Source organism: Coregonus clupeaformis, unplaced genomic scaffold (genome assembly GCF_020615455.1).
Source record: "Coregonus clupeaformis isolate EN_2021a unplaced genomic scaffold, ASM2061545v1 scaf2260, whole genome shotgun sequence".
In the NCBI taxonomy this organism is placed as follows: domain Eukaryota; kingdom Metazoa; phylum Chordata; class Actinopteri; order Salmoniformes; family Salmonidae; genus Coregonus; species Coregonus clupeaformis.
Genome location: NW_025535714.1, coordinates 7501 through 23868, shown reverse-complemented (window position 1 = coordinate 23868; position 16368 = coordinate 7501). Strand labels below are relative to the sequence as shown.

The 16368-nt window shown below is 49.6% G+C and overlaps 1 protein-coding gene across 1 annotated transcript in view; it reads left to right on the top strand.

Moving 5' to 3' along the window:
* Positions 1-11283: 11283 nt before the first annotated feature.
* LOC121578346 (carbohydrate sulfotransferase 15-like) overlaps positions 11284-16368 on the top strand; it is a gene marked incomplete at its 3' end in the record, with an annotated part of 7570 nt that continues 2485 nt past the window's right edge. The window contains exon 1 of the mRNA XM_045219315.1: positions 11284-11790. Within this exon, the coding sequence (XP_045075250.1) occupies positions 11302-11790 (489 nt within the window). The remainder of the gene's footprint in view (positions 11791-16368) is intronic.

The following is a 16368-nucleotide window of genomic DNA, read 5'->3' as shown; positions in this document are numbered from 1 at the left end:
TCGATTTAGAGCAATAAAGAAATTGAATAATTTATCTGAGCAAACCAGAAACCTTTCAATATATACAGTGAGGGGAAAAAAGTATTTGATCCCCTGCTGATTTTGTACGTTTGCCCACTGACAAAGACATGATCAGTCTATAATTTTAATGGTAGGTTTATTTGAACAGTGAGAGACAGAATAACAACAAAAAAATCCAGAAAAACGCATGTCAAAAATGTTATAAATTATAAATAAGTTATAAATAAGACCCCTCTGCAAAACATGACTTAGTACTTGGTGGCAAAACCCTTGTTGGCAATCACAGAGGTCAGACGTTTCTTGTAGTTGGCCACCAGGTTTGCACACATCTCAGGAGGGATTTTTGTCCCACTCCTCTTTGCAGATCTTCTCCAAGTCATTAAGGTTTCGAGGCTGACATTTGGCAACTCGAAACCTTCAGCTCCCTCCACAGATTTTCTATGGGATTAAGGTCTGGAGACTGGCTGGGCCACTGCAGGACCTTAATGTGCTTCTTCTTGAGCCACTCCTTTGTTGCCTTGGCCGTGTGTTTTGGGTCATTGTCATGCTGGAATACCCATCCACAACCCATTTTCAATGCCCTGGCTGAGGAAAGGAGGTTCTCACCCAAGATTTGACGGTACATGGCTCAATCCATCGTCCCTTTGATGCGGTGAAGTTGTCCTGTCCCCTTAGCAGAAAAACACCCCCAAAGCATAATGTTTCCACCTCCATGTTTGACGGTGGGGATGGTGTTCTTGGGGTCATAAGCAGCATTCCTCCTCCTCCAAACACGGCGAGTTGAGTTGATGCCAAATAGCTCAATTTTGGTCTCATCTGATCACAACACTTTCACCCAGTTCTCCTCTGAATCATTCAGATGTTCATTGGCAAACTTCAGACGGGCCTGTGTATGTGCTTTTTTGAGCAGGGGGACCTTGCGGGCGCTGCAGGATTTCAGTCCTTCACGGCGTAATGTGTTACCAATTGTTTTCTTGGTGACTATGGTCCCAGCTGCCTTGAGATCATTGACAAGATCCTCCCGTGTAGTTCTGGGCTGATTCCTCACCGTTCTCATGATCATTGCAACTCCACGAGGTGAGATCTTGCATGGAGCCCCAGGCCGAGGGGAGATTGACAGTTATTGTGTTTCTCTCCATTTGCGAATAATCGCACTCAACTGTTGTCACCTTCTCTACCAAGCTGCTTGACGATGGTCTTGTAGCCCATTCCAGCCTTGTGTAGGTCTACAATCTTGTCCCTGACATCCTCGGAGAGCTCTTGGTCTTGGCCATGGTGGAGAGTTTGGAATCTGATTGATTGATTACTTCCTGTGGACAGGTGTCTTATACAGGTAACAAACTGAGATTACTGAAGCACTCCTTTAAGAGTGTGCTCCTAATCTCAGCTCGTTACCTGTCTAAAAGATACCTGGGAGCCAGAAATCTTTCTAATTGAGAGGGGTCAAATACTTATTTCCCTCAATAAAATGCAAATCAATTTATAACATTTTTGACATGCGTTTTTCTGGATTTTTTTGTTGTTATTCTGTCTCTCACTGTTCAAATAAACCTACCATTAAAATTATAGACTGATCATTTCTTTGTCAGTGGGCAAACGTACAAAATCAGCAGGGAATCAGGGAATACTTTTTTCCCTCACTGTAAATTCAAACAATACTTTAGAACCATTTAAATATAATAAATCGGAAGGTTGTGCAGGACTATGGTAGATGAAGGAATCAATCTATTTTTTCAGACTGTTAGAGTATTTATCTGGTCAATATGTCAGTGTATTACGTCTGTTTGTAACAGTGTGTTATATGTGAAAATGTGATCGTATTATAAATTGTATTTTTAATGTTTAAGGACTCTTGAAGATTAGTCCAAATGAGGACTAAAAGAGATCCTAATAAAATAAAATAAAATAAAATCTCTCTCTCTCTCTCTGTCTCTCTTCTTCTCTCTCTCTCTCTCTCGCTTCTCTCTCTCTCTCTCTCGTCTCTCTCTCTCTCTCTGTCTCTCTCTGTCTCTCTCTCTCTCTCTCTCTCTCTGTCTCTCTGTCTCTCTCTCTCTCTCTCTCTCTCTCTCTCTCTCTCTCTCTCTCTCTCTCTCTCTCTCCCTCTCCCACCCTTCCTCCTCCTCTCTCTCTCTCTCTCTCTGCTCTCTCTCTCTCTCTCTCTCTCTCTCTCTCTCTCTCTCTCTCTCTCTCTCTCTCTCTCTCTCTCTCTCTCTTCTCTCTCTCTTTCTGTGATCTCTCAGTGTTGGGCGTCGACTCATTTATAGGATCGGTATGTGGAGGCAGTAACTTTCCACCGTGATGTTTTATGTTCTCTCCGACCTCAACACTCTTTCTAAAGTCATATTGGTAACACTAGAGTTGTTGTGACAGCTCATAACAGGTGTTATAATGCGCTCAGTGTATCATAAGGCGTTATAAATGCAGTTTTGTGTGTCAGTGTTAACGTCACAGTGTCAGTCTCTGTCCTCAGAGGGACCATGGGAAGTGTAATGTCAGTCTCTGTCCTCAGATGGACCATGGGAAGTGTAATGTCAGTCTCTGTCCTCAGAGGGACCATGGGAAGTGTAATGTCAGTCTCTGTCCTCAGAGGGACCATGGGAAGTGTAATGTCAGTAGTATAAAATCTGCGATGCAGAGACCGTGGACGAAATCCCAGAATCCAGACATTAAAACCGGAATTCAACAATATTCAAAAACGTATTGAACTCAGTAGGGAATAAACTAAATGTATTGAAAATTGATTAATTTGCCACGTTTTATCATAAGACATGAACAGAACGCATCAGTGATTCGTATTTCCTGCAACCTTCTAAATGTCACGCCCTGGCTCTGGGACTCTGTTATGTTGAGCCAGGGTGTGTTGTTTCTATGTGTTTTGTGTGCTAGGGTTATATTCTAGTTCATTTGTTTCTATCTTGGCCGGTGTGGTTCTCAATCAGAGGCAACGTGTATCAGCTGTTGCTTGTTGTCTCTGATTGGGAACCATACTTAGGCAGCCTGTTTTCCACAGTGTGTTGTGGGATCTTGTTGCGTATGGTTTGTATTGTAACCAAGGACTTCACGTTTCGTATCGTTTTGTTGTTTTGTTCGTGTGGTGTTCTCAACAAAATAAAGGATGTTCACTTATCACGCTGCGCATTGGTCCACTTCCTCCGACGATCGGGACAGAAGATCCCACCAACACTGGACCAAGCAGCGTGTCCAGGAGCCAACGCCAGAGGTGACTCTGATGAATATCAACCTCGACTGGGTCAAGCAGCGTGAGGAGGAGAGAGGCTGGACTTTGGAGCAGAGGAGCGAGAGTCTGGCGAGAGCCATGGAGGCCTGGCCCACGGGGGAGAGAGACGGCCAGAATTTTTTAGGGGGGCTCACGCCGTGGGACGACGGGCAGCAGGAGGCCGGGATAGAGTGGTTCAGCGGGTTGGCAAAGGAGGCCGCCAGGTTACGGAGTCACTGGTCACCAGGGGGAAGGAGAATGTAGTGGCACGGCGAGAGGTACTGGGGTGTGTTGCCAGTCCGGTCCGGCCCGTTCCTGATCCCCGTAGGGGCCAGTGGTGTGTGTCCCCAGTACGGTCCGGGCTTGTTCCTGTCCTCTCGCACCGAGCCTGTGGTGCGCGTCGCCAGCCCGGTCCGGCATTTCCTGCCCCTTGCACCAAAGCCTGTGGTGCGGCTCGCCAGCCCGGGTCGGCCTGTTCCTGCTCCCTTTCAAGCCAGTGGTGCGCCGTCAGCCCGGTTCGCCCGTCCTGCTCCCCCGCAAGCCTGTGGTGCGCGCCGTCAGCCCGGTTCGCCCGTCCTGCTCCCCCGCACCAGCCAATGGTGCGCGGCGTCAGCCCGGTCCGCCCGGCCTTGCTCCCGCACCAAGCCTGTGGTGCGCGTCGTCAGTCCGCACAGCCCGTGCCTGTTCCACCAGGCACCGGTCAGCTGCTCCACTCCGAGCTAGAGCAACCGCTCCACCAGTGTTCAGTCCAGCTCCGGCCAGCAGGGCCAGACCGACCAGGGCGCTTTGGGGGTTTGTTGGAGGGTGGGGTCAAGCCCGAGCGGAACCGCCTCCGAGGAGGAATGCCCACCCGGCCCTCCCTCTTCGGTTTATGTTTGGCGCGCTGATCCGCGCCTTTGGGGGTACTGTCACGCCCGGCTCTGGGACTCTGTTATGTTGAGCCAGGGTGTGTTGTTTCTATGTGTTTTGTGTGCTAGGGTTATATTCTAGTTCATTTGTTTCTATGTTGGCGTGTGGTTCTCAATCAGAGGCAACGGTATCAGCTGTTGCTTGTTGTCTCTGATTGGGAACCATACTTAGGCAGCCTGTTTTCCACAGTGTGTTGTGGGATCTTGTTCCGTATGGTTTGTATTGTAACCAAGGACTTCACGTTTCGATCGGTTTTGTTGTTTTGTTCGTGTGGTGTTCTCAACAAAATAAAGGATGTTCACTTATCACGCTGCGCATTGGTCCACTTCCTCCGACGATCGTGACACTAAAGAGGAAATGCGAATTCCCCGTCTGGATTTTTGTTAGATTCCGTCTCTCACAGTTGAAGTGTACCTATGATAAAAATTACAGACCTCTACATGCTTTGTAAGTAGGAAAACCTGCAAAATCGGCAGTGTATCAAATACTTGTTCTCCCCACTGTATATGTTTACTGCCCTGCCCTGTCCTGCACTGCCCTGCCCTGTACTGTCCTGCTCTGCCCTGCACTATACTGCACTGCCCTGTCCTGCCCTGCCCTGTACTGTCCTGTCCTGTCCTGTACTGCCCTGCCCTGCCCTGTCCTGTCCTGTACTGCCCTGCCCTGCCCTGCCATGTACTGCCCTGCCCTGCCCTGCCATGTCCTGCACTGCCCTGCCCTGCCCTGCCATGTCCTGCACTGCCCTGCCCTGCCCTGCCCTGTACTGCCCTGCACTGCCCTGCCATGTCCTGCACTGCCCTGCCCTGCCCTGCCCTGTCCTGTACTGCCCTGCCCTGCCATGTCCTGCACTGCCCTGCCCTGCCCTGCCCTGTACTGCCCTGCACTGCCCTGCCCTGTCCTGCACTGCCCTGCCCTGCCCTGCCCTGTACTGCCCTGCACTGCCCTGCCCTGCCCTGCCCTGCCCTGTCCTGCCCTGTCCTGCCCTGCCCTGCCCTGTCCTGTCCTGTCCTGTACTGCCCTGCCCTGCCATGTCCTGCACTGCCCCGCCCTGCCTGCCCACGCCCTGCACTGCCCTGCCCTGTCCTGCACTGCCCCTGCCCTGCCCTGCCCTGCCCTGCCCTGCCCTGCCCTGCCCTGCCCTGCACTGCCCTGCCCTGTCCTGCCCTGCCCTGGCCTGTACTGTCCTGCCCTGTCCTGCCCTGCCCTGCCATGTCCTGCACTGTCCTGCACTGCCCTGCCCTGCCATGTCCTGCACTGCCCTGCCCTGCCCTGCCCTGTACTGCCCTGCACTGCCCTGCCCTGTCCTGCACTGCCCTGCCCTGCCCTGTACTGCCCTGCACTGCCCTGCCATGCCCTGTCCTGCCCTGTCCTGCCCTGTCCTGTCCTGTCCTGCCCTGCCCTGCCCTGCCCTGCCCTGCCCTGTACTGTCCTGCACTGCACTGCACTGCACTGCACTGCACTGCCCTGCCCTGCCCTGCCCTGTACTGCCCTGCACTGCCCTGCCCTGCCCTGTCCTGTCCTGTCCTGCCCTGTCCTGCCCTGTCCTGCCCTGTCCTGCCCTGTCCTGTCCTGCCCTGCCCTGCCCTGCCCTGCCCTGCCCTGCCCTGCCCTGTACTGTCCTGCACTGCACTGCACTGCACTGCACTGCACTGCACTGCACTGCCCTGCTATGTCCTGCACTGCCCTGCCCTGTCCTGCCCTGTCCTGCCCTGCCCTGCCCTGCCCTGTCCTGTCCTGTCCTGCCCTGCCCTGCCCTGCCCTGTCCTGTCCTGTCCTGCCCTGCCCTGCCCTGTCCTGCCCTGCCCTGCCCTGCCCTGTCCTGCACTGCCCTGCCCTGCCCTGTCCTGCCCTGTCCTGCCCTGTCCTGTCCTGCCCTGTCCTGTCCTGCCCTGTACTGCCCTGCACTGCCCTGCCCTGCCCTGCCCTGTCCTGTCCTGTCCTGCCCTGTCCTGTCCTGCCCTGGCCTGTCCTGCCCTGCCCTGCCCTGCCCTGCCCTGCCCTGCCCTGTCCTGTCCTGCCCTGTACTGCCCTGCACTGCCCTGCCCTGCCCTGTCCTGTCCTGCCCTGTCCTGTCCTGTCCTGCCCTGTCCTGTCCTGTCCTGCCCTGCCCTGCCCTGCCCTGCCCTGCCCTGTCCTGTCCTGCCCTGTCCTGTCCTGCCCTGCCCTGTCCTGTCCTGCCCTGCCCTGCCCTGCCCTGCCCTGTCCTGCCCTGCCCTGCCCTGCCCCTGTCCTGCCCTGTCCTGCCCTGCCCTGCCCTGTCCTGCACTGCCCTGCCCTGCCCTGCCCTGTCCTGCCCTGCCCTGCCCTGCCCTGCCCTGCCCTGCCCTGCCCTGCCCTGCCCTGTCCTGCCCTGTCCTGCCCTGTCCTGCCCTGTCCTGCACTGCCCTGCCCTGCCCTGTCCTGTCCTGTCCTGCCCTGCCCTGCCCTGCCCTGCCCTGTCCTGCCCTGCCCTGCCCTGTCCTGCCCTGCCCTGCCCTGCCCTGCCCTGCCCTGCCCTGTCCTGCCCTGTCCTGCACTGCCCTGCCCTGCCCTGCCCTGTCCTGCCCTGTCCTGTCCTGCCCTGCCATGTCCTGCCCTGTCCTGCCCTGCCCTGCCATGTCCTGTCTACTATACTGTCTGAACACAGCTGGATTCTTTCTGGAGGATTGTAACACAGAAGTTTTTCACGATAGTTGAAATCCATTTTTAATTGTTAACGCAATGTCGTTAATTGTTAACACATCATGCCATCTGGACACTCTATGGAATATGAGTTCAACAGTATCAGAATTGCTTATTGTCTGTCCGGTTTTGAAATGTATCCCATGCTGTCTGATATTAATGTAAATGTATCCCATGCTGTCTGATATTAATGTAAATGTATCCCATGTTGTCTGATATTAATGTAAATGTATCCCATGCTGTCTGATATTAATGTAAATGTATCCCATGTTGTCTGATATTAATGTAAATGTATCCCATGTTGTCTGATATTAATGTAAATGTATCCCATGTTGTCTGATATTAATGTAAATGTATCCCATGCTGTCTGATATTAATGTAAATGTATCCCATGCTGTCTGATATTAATGTAAATGTATCCCATGCTGTCTGATATTAATGTAAATGTATCCCATGCTGTCTGATATTAATGTAAATGTATCCCATGCTGTCTGATATTAATGTAAATGTATCCCATGTTGTCTGATATTAATGTAAATGTATCCCATGTTGTCTGATATTAATGTAAATGTATCCCATGTTGTCTGATATTAATGTAAATGTATCCCATGCTGTCTGATATTAATGTAAATGTATCCCATGCTGTCTGATATTAATGTAAATGTATCCCATGTTGTCTGATATTAATGTAAATGTATCCCATGCTGTCTGATATTAATGTAAATGTATCCCATGTTGTCTGATGTTAATGTAAATGTATCCCATGTTGTCTGATGTTAATGTAAATGTACCCATGCTGTCTGATATTAATGTAAATGTATCCCATGTTGTCTGATGTTAATGTAAATGTATCCCATGCTGTCTGATATTAATGTAAATGTAATCAGCAGGTTTCAATGGAAGCTGCCCTCGCTGTTACCTGGTTCCTGATTCGAGAGTACAGACATGCACGCACGCACACAGACGCATAAGATAACCGCTAGTCAGCACTTTACCAGGATGTGACCAATATCCTGAGTACAGCCCCATCCGCTCTGTGGCAGAATATCTGCATCAATTAAGGCTAGTGGGACGTTGTTGTGACGTCTGCTGCAACTATGATAAGACAAGACTGACTCAGAGAGAGACTGTAGCCTCCGAGAGAGAGAGAGAGAGAGAGAGCTTTGCTAGACTGACTCAGACAGAGACAGACGGTAGCATCAGAGAGAGAGAGAGAGAGAAAGAGATATTTACTTGACTGACTCAGAGAGAGACATACTGACAGTAGCCTCAGAGAGAGAGAGAGATTTACTAGACTGACTCAGAGAGAGACAGACTGTAGCCTCGTGAGAGAGAGAACTTTTAAGTTATGGATTCAGCAGGAACAACAGAAAGTCTACAATGGAAGTTCATGTATGTATATAGTGTTTCTTTGTTGTTGTGTTTGTGATTGAGAGGTTTTCCATATAATCACTTTCCCTGCTTCAGATCAGGATGAATTGGCTAGACAAGTGTCAACAGATTTGAAGGGGGAAATATCGCTAGTCAGTTTCAGTGGAAGAGTCTGTGATTTAGATCAAACATGACGTAGTACTTCGGTCACACATACTCAACCCTTCCTCTTCCAGGGCACAAGCAGCTTTGCACTCTAAAAAAATGCTGGGTTATTTGTTTGACCCAATTGCTGGGTTGCAGGCGTTGGGTAACTAAGTTGGGTTGTTTTCTTTAAAGACTGCTGGGTTATTGGTGCTGGGATTGAGATATGATCAGAAGACTGGCGGCGTAGTTTAGTAGGGGGCGTGGCTTTAGGATAGTTGTTTTCAGCCACCCGTGAGAGTAAATGTCATTCCTGTTCATCTGTTCTGTTGTATAGTTATCACGTTAAGGTCGAACATTTACATTTTTTGCAGATTCAATCACGTTTACAGAAGTGTATGAGTTCCCTAAAAGCCTATGTTGGGATACAGTAAGGTGGTACCTTATTAGGCAATATGCTGGGATACTTTATTATAATATGTAATAAATAATCGTAATATTATAGAAGAATATGTTAAACAAATTATGAAGGAACAGTATGTACATTTAACATGATGAACAGGAATTACATTTGCGCTCACGGGTGGCCAATAAGATCTAGCTGAAAGCCACGCCCCTAATAAGCCACGCGTCCTGAAAACAACCTAAGGATTACATGATAAAAGACCCAGCTGCTAGGTCAACCCAGCATGACATTTAATATACCCAGCTGATGGTTAAATGAACCCATGTTTGGGTAATCCCAACAACCCAACTTGTTGAGTTATTCACGCAACCCAACTGGCTGGGTCAAACTAACCCAGTGTGTGTTCTGTCCAATATTGACACAGTGCTAGGTTACCAAATAGCCCAGTGTGTGTTCTGTCCAATATTGACCCAGTGCTAGGTTACCAAATAGCCCAGCGTGTGTTCTGTCCAATATTGACACAGTGCTAGGTTACCAAATAGCCCAGCGTGTGTTCTGTCCAATACTGACCCAGTGCTAGGTTACCAAATAGCCCAGTGTGTGTTCTGTCCAATATTGACCCAGTGCTAGGTTACCAAATAACCCAGCGTGTGTTCTGTCCAATACTGACCCAGTGCTAGGTTACCAAATAGCCCAGCGTGTGTTCTGTCCAATACTGACCCAGTGCTAGGTTACCAAATAGCCCAGCGTGTGTTCTGTCCAATACTGACCCAGTGCTAGGTTACCAAATAGCCCAGCGTGTGTTCTGTCCAATACTGACCCAGTGCTAGGTTACCAAATAGCCCAGCGTGTGTTCTGTCCAATATTGACCCAGTGCTAGGTTACCAAATAGCCCAGCGTGTGTTCTGTCCAATATTGACCCAGTGCTAGGTTACCAAATAGCCCAGCGTGTGTTCTGTCCAATACTGACCCAGTGCTAGGTTACCAAATAGCCCAGCGTGTGTTCTGTCCAATATTGACCCAGTGCTAGGTTACCAAATAGCCCAGCGTGTGTTCTGTCCAATACTGACCCAGTGCTAGGTTACCAAATAGCCTAGCGTGTGTTCTGTCCAATACTGACCCAGTGCTAGGTTACCAAATAGCCCAGCGTGTGTTCTGTCCAATACTGACCCAGTGCTAGGTTACCAAATAGCCCAGCGTGTGTTCTGTCCAATACTGACCCAGTGCTAGGTTACCAAATAGCCCAGCGTGTGTTCTGTCCAATATTGACCCAGTGCTAGGTTACCAAATAGCCCAGCGTGTGTTCTGTCCAATACTGACCCTGACCCAAAATAACCCAAATTGGGTTGTTTTTAACCCAGTTATTTTTAGAGTGTGGATGAATCCGCTAGACACTTAGTGTCAAGTCATTTTAAGGGGAAACATATTGACTTCTCTTCTTCTTCTTCTTCTTCTTCTTCTTCTTCTTCTTCTTTCTTCTTCTTCTCTTCTTCTTCTTCTTCTTCTTCTTCTTCTTCCCAGCGCTCCAGTAGTGGTTGAAGAGGTGGTCTGTCCGTACGCACCATCCCACCCCCAGCATGGATGATCCTCCTGAGCCACTACCACAATATTCCTCCTCCCATCGCACTGGCTCCATCCCCACCTCCACCACCTCTCCTCCTCCTCCACCAAGTCTCTGAGGCTGAGTAGACCTAGCCGGCCTCCTCCACAAGCTACCATCGTGGCTCCCCAGACCTAGCCGGCCTCCTCCTCCACCAAGCTACCATCGTGGCTCCCCAGACCTAGCCGGCCTCCTCCTCCACCAAGCTACCATCGTGGCTCCCCAGACCTAGCCGGCCTCCTCCACCAAGCTACCATCGTGGCTCCCCAGACCTAGCCGGCCTCCTCCACCAAGCTACCATCGTGGCTCCCCAGACCTAGCCGGCCTCCTCCTCCACCAAGCTACCATCGTGGCTCCCCAGACCTAGCTGTCCTTCCAGACCTAACTATCCACCAGACTGCTTTCAGGCTATCACCCCACCAACCCCAGAACCAACCACCCCACCCCACCACCACAGTGGGTCCTCAGACCTAGCCAGCCCACCATCACCCCACCAACCCCAGAACCAACCACCCCACCCCACCACCACAGTGGGTCCTCAGACCTAGCCAGCCCACCATCACCCCACCACCCCAGAACCAACCACCCCCACCCCACCACCACAGTGGGTCCTCAGACCTAGCCAGCCCACCATCACCCCACCACCCCAGAACCAACCACCCCACCCCACCACCACAGTGGGTCCTCAGACCTAGCCAGCCCACCATCACCCCACCACCCCAGAACCAACCAACCCACCCCCACCACCACAGTGGGTCCTCAGACCTAGCCAGCCCACCATCACCCCACCACCCCAGAACCAACCACCCCACCCCACCACCACAGTGGGTCCTCAGACCTAGCCAGCCCACCATCACCCCACCACCCCAGAACCAACTAACCCACCACCCACCACAGTGGGTCCTCAGACCTAGCCAGCCCACCATCACCCCACCACCCAGACTCACCCCCACCCTCCGCCTCTCTGTCACCATGACACACATGGACCACAAATACACCCTGCTGGGTTCCCCGATGGAGGACTACAGGAAGAGACCTCTGCTACTCCAGGTGGACGACAGGGCCATGAGCCTGTTTGCCGTGCTGGAGGTGAAACGTGACCCTCTCCATCTCCACCGACCCTGGCCCTGGTGCATTCTGGGATGTGGTACGAGCACCCTGACCTGCTTCAGGAAGGTTAAACTGTACAGCTTCCTGTTCGGCCTCGCCGTCGTGTTCCTCATCATGGCTTCCTATGTCCTCACTGGGGACAGGAAGGGCCTCCTCTTGACCCCCTCCCCATACCACTTCTCTATGGTCCCCAACGCGGGGTCCGGGGCTGGGCCCTACCCCTTTAATCTGTCTTCTGCCAAGGACTATGCTGACATGAACGTGGTGGTGAAGAGGATAGCGTCCAAGGTGGAGTTTAGGACCACTAGAAAGCTGCCAGACCTTAAGGCACTGATCCACAGTGAGCCACATGTAGGGTACTGCGCTGTAGTGTGTGTGTGTGTGTGTGTGTGTGTGTGTGTGTGTGTGTGTGTGTGTGTGTGTGTGTGTGAGTGTGTGTGTGTGTGTGTGTGTGTGTGTGTGTGTGTGTGTGTGTGTGTGTGTGTGTGTGTGTGTGTGTGTGTGTGTGTGTGTGTGTGTGTGTGTGTGTGTGTGTGTGTGGCGGTGCGTGTCGTGCGTGCGTGTCTGATCTTGCATGATATTGATCTGTATTTTAATGAAAGGTATCAGGAAAGAATTGTTGTAGATGTTTGGAAAGTTTAATTATATTTACATTCACACCAGGTTCAAATATAAATAACTTTGATAACATTCCCTTCTCATGTTGTAGTTTTTAATTCGTTGCTTGAGATAACAATTGGCAGCAAATCCTTCTGGAACCAAATAAATAACTTAGGACATCAGACAATTCCCATGGAAGTCAGGGAAGAGCGGTCTCTAAGTCAGGGAAGAGCGGGAGGCTGAACTCTGATGTTACACAGGTACATAAGACAATTCCCATGGAAGTCAGGTAAGGGCGGGGGGGCTGAACTCTGATGTTACACAGGTACTTCATGAGTGGGAGAAGGGTTTTGCTTGTTTGTTCTCAGGTAACGAAAATGTGGAGTATTTTGAGGAATAATTTTATGTTCCCTGAAAACTTAACTGGAAAACACAATGTCAGAACCCTTGTGTGGGGTGCTAAGAGGGATCTTAAAAAACGAACACGTCCATAACAGAGCAGTACGTTACTTCTAGGTGTCCTCAGGTTTTCACCTATATTTATATATACTGTACCTATATATACTGGCAACAACTGGGGACGCGGGATGGTGAGACTTTGGAATAGAATGTTGGGTATGCCAACTGACAGAATAGCTAGTAAAGTTTATCAACGTGATCTCTCCGTAGGGGGAGCCTGGGCAACTGAAATGTCTAACCTTTTCCGAACAGTCTGACTGTGAACAGTTGTACGAAAACTAAATTAAGGGAGACATAGACGCTATTAAAAACAACTGATGATGATGCAATATGAAAATAAATTGATAGAGGAGATGAATCATAAACCTACATTGAGAACCTTTTGTTTGATTAAGGGTGAATTGGTGTGTGAGAGATATATTATGTATAACATATCTAAAAGCAAGAGATGGCTATGTGCACAGGGAAGGTCAGGGACATTGCCTCTGCGTATTGAAACAGGTCGGTATTGTGGTGAAATGGAAGAGGAAGGACTATGTAACTATTGTGACCTCGAAGAAATAGAGAATGAAACTCATTTTATCCTCTACTTCCCTTTCTACCACGATATACGCTTGGTCTGATTCCAGACAGCCCACCAGATATACCCTGGCATTATGTGGCTGAGGAGACAGACCACCAGATATACCCTGGCATTATGTGGCTGAGGAGACAGACCACCAGATATACCCTGGCATTATGTGGCTGAGGAGACAGACCACCAGATATACCCTGGCATTATGTGGCTGAGGAGACAGACCACCAGATATACCCTGGCATTATGTGGCTGAGGAGACAGACCACCAGATATACCCTGGCATTATGTGGCTGAGGAGACAGACCACCAGATATATCCTGGCATTATGTAGCTGAGCCATGAGGAGACAGACCACCAGATATACCCTGGCATTATGTGGCTGAGGAGACAGACCACCAGATATACCCCTGGCATTATGTGGCTGAGGAGACAGACCACCAGATATACCCTGGCATTATGTGGCTGAGGAGACAGATCACCAGATATACCCTGGCATTATGTGGCTGAGCCATGAGGAGACAGACCACCAGATATACCCTGGCATTATGTGAATGAGGAGACAGACCACCAGATATACCCTGGCATTATGTAGCTGAGGAGACAGACCACCAGATATACCCTGGCATTATGTAGCTGAGGAGACAGACCACCAGATATACCCTGGCATTATGTGGCTGAGCCATGAGGAGACAGACCACCAGATATACCCTGGCATTATGTGGCTGAGGAGACAGACCACCAGATATACCCCTGGCATTATGTGGCTGAGGAGACAGACCACCAGATATACCCTGGCATTATGTGGCTGAGGAGACAGACCACCAGATATACCCTGGCATTATGTGGCTGAGGAGGCAGACCACCAGATATACCCTGGCATTATGTGGCTGAGGAGACAGACCACCAGATATACCCTGGCATTATGTGGCTGAGGAGACAGACCACCAGATATACCCTGGCATTATGTGGCTGAGGAGACAGACCACCAGATATACCCTGGCATTATGTGGCTGAGGAGACAGACCACCAGATATACCCTGGCATTATGTGGCTGAGGAGACAGACCACCAGATATACCCTGGCATTATGTGGCTGAGGAGACAGACCACCAGATATACCCTGGCATTATGTGGCTGAGGAGACAGACCACCAGATATACCCTGGCATTATGTGGCTGAGGAGACAGACCACCAGATATACCCTGGCATTATGTGGCTGAAGAGACAGACCACCAGATATACCCTGGCATTATGTGGCTGAGGAGACAGACCACCAGATATACCCTGGCATTATGTGGCTGAGGAGACAGACCACCAGATATACCCTGGCATTGTGTGGCTGAGGAGACAGACCACCAGATATACCCTGGCATTATGTGGCTGAGGAGACAGACCACCAGATATACCCCTGGCATTATGTAGCTGAGGAGACAGACCACCAGATATACCCTGGCATTATGTGGCTGAGGAGACAGACCACCAGATATACCCTGGCATTATGTGGCTGAGGAGACAGACCACCAGATATACCCTGGCATTATGTGGCTGAGGAGACAGACCACCAGATATACCCTGGCATTATGTGGCTGAGGAGACAGACCACCAGATATACCCTGGCATTATGTGGCTGAGCCATGATGAGAAACATATTTTTTTGTCCATTGTGTATTTCCGTTTGCGTAAAATGTTGATAAAGCCTGGAATAAAAGAAAAAGTGTGACCTATAACTAAAATTATACAAATATTGAGCTCCTATATAGCAAATGGCACAGTGCATTCGGAAAGTATTCAGACCCCTTGACTTTTTCCACATTTTGTTACGTTACAGCCTTATTCTAAAATTGATTCAAAAAAAATTTGCCTTCATCAATCTACAGACAATACCCCATAATGACAAAGCAAAAATAGGTTTTTGAAATTTTTTGCAAATGTATTGTTGAAGCACCTTTGGCAGCGATTACAGCCTCGACTCTTCTTGGGTATGATGCTACAAGCTTGGCACACCTGTATTTGGGGAGTTTCTCCCATTCTTCTCTGCAGATCCTCTCAAGCTCTGTCAGGTTGGATGGGGAGCGTCGCTTCACAGCTATTTTCAGGTCTCTCCAGAGATGTTCGATCGGGTTCAAGTCCGGGCTCTGGCTGGGCCACTCAAGGACATTCAGAGACTTGTCCCGAAGCCACTCCTGCGTTGTCTTGGCTGTGTGCTTAGGGTCGTTGTCCTATTGTAAAGTGAACTGCACAGGCATACCTTAAGTGTCTGACTTTGCCTAAGTGTTCCATAAAGGATTTAAACCTCAAAGTCAGACCCTTAGGGCCCTCTGGTCAAAACTAGTGAACTGTGAATAGAATAGGGTCTGTGATTCATGTAGCCTCACTCCACAGATTGGCTCTACCACTTCCTACTCCAGGCCCAGCCGTCTCACCTCAATGCCTGTTTCAATTCAAAACTTAATGCTAAAGATAATGGCTTGTGCCGAGGCTGTTTGCATCCAGGGCTGGCCCTAGGCTTTTGGGGGCCCTACACGCAAGATTTGGAGGGGGATTCCCCCCCCCCCACCTCGCAAAGAAAAATGTACGTTTTAAAGTTAATTAACTGCAATTCTACACATTTTGCATGGTCTGCAATTCTACTAATTTCGGCATAGAGAAAAAAATTGCAGTTGTAAAGCTAATTTCTTACAATTTTATCCATTTTGCAATGGGGTAGAGAGACATTTTTGCAGTTTAAAGCACATTTCCTGCAATTCTACACGTTTTGCCAAGACTTATGCCATGTTAGTGATATCTGATTTGAGATTGACTAACGAAATCAATGGGGGCCCCCTGGAGGCCAGGGCCCTTGTGCCTCGAGCCAGCCCTGTTTGCACTCACACCTCATTTCTTAATTAACAAGCTAATGAGAAAGGGAACGTGTTGCAGACACAATCAATACCAACATTACCTCGCTGGCCAGTTAAAGAAACATACCTCTGTCGCGCCTCTCTCTCTCTCTCTCTCTCTCTCTTTCTTTTTTTCGTTATGTGTTGGTGTCGGCTAATGGGGATCCTAATAAATCAAATCTCTTTCTCTGTCAATTCAATTAAAAGGGCCTTTATTGGCATGGGAAACATATGTTTACATTGCCAAAGCAAGTGAAATAGATAATAAACAAAAGTGAGAAGAAGCTAATTTAACATCAACAAAAAACTATTCGAAATGAACAGTAAACATTGCACTCTAAAAAGTTTCAAAAAAATAAAGACATTTCAAGTGTTATATTATCAGCTACGTTTTAGCAATGTACAGTGTTTTAGC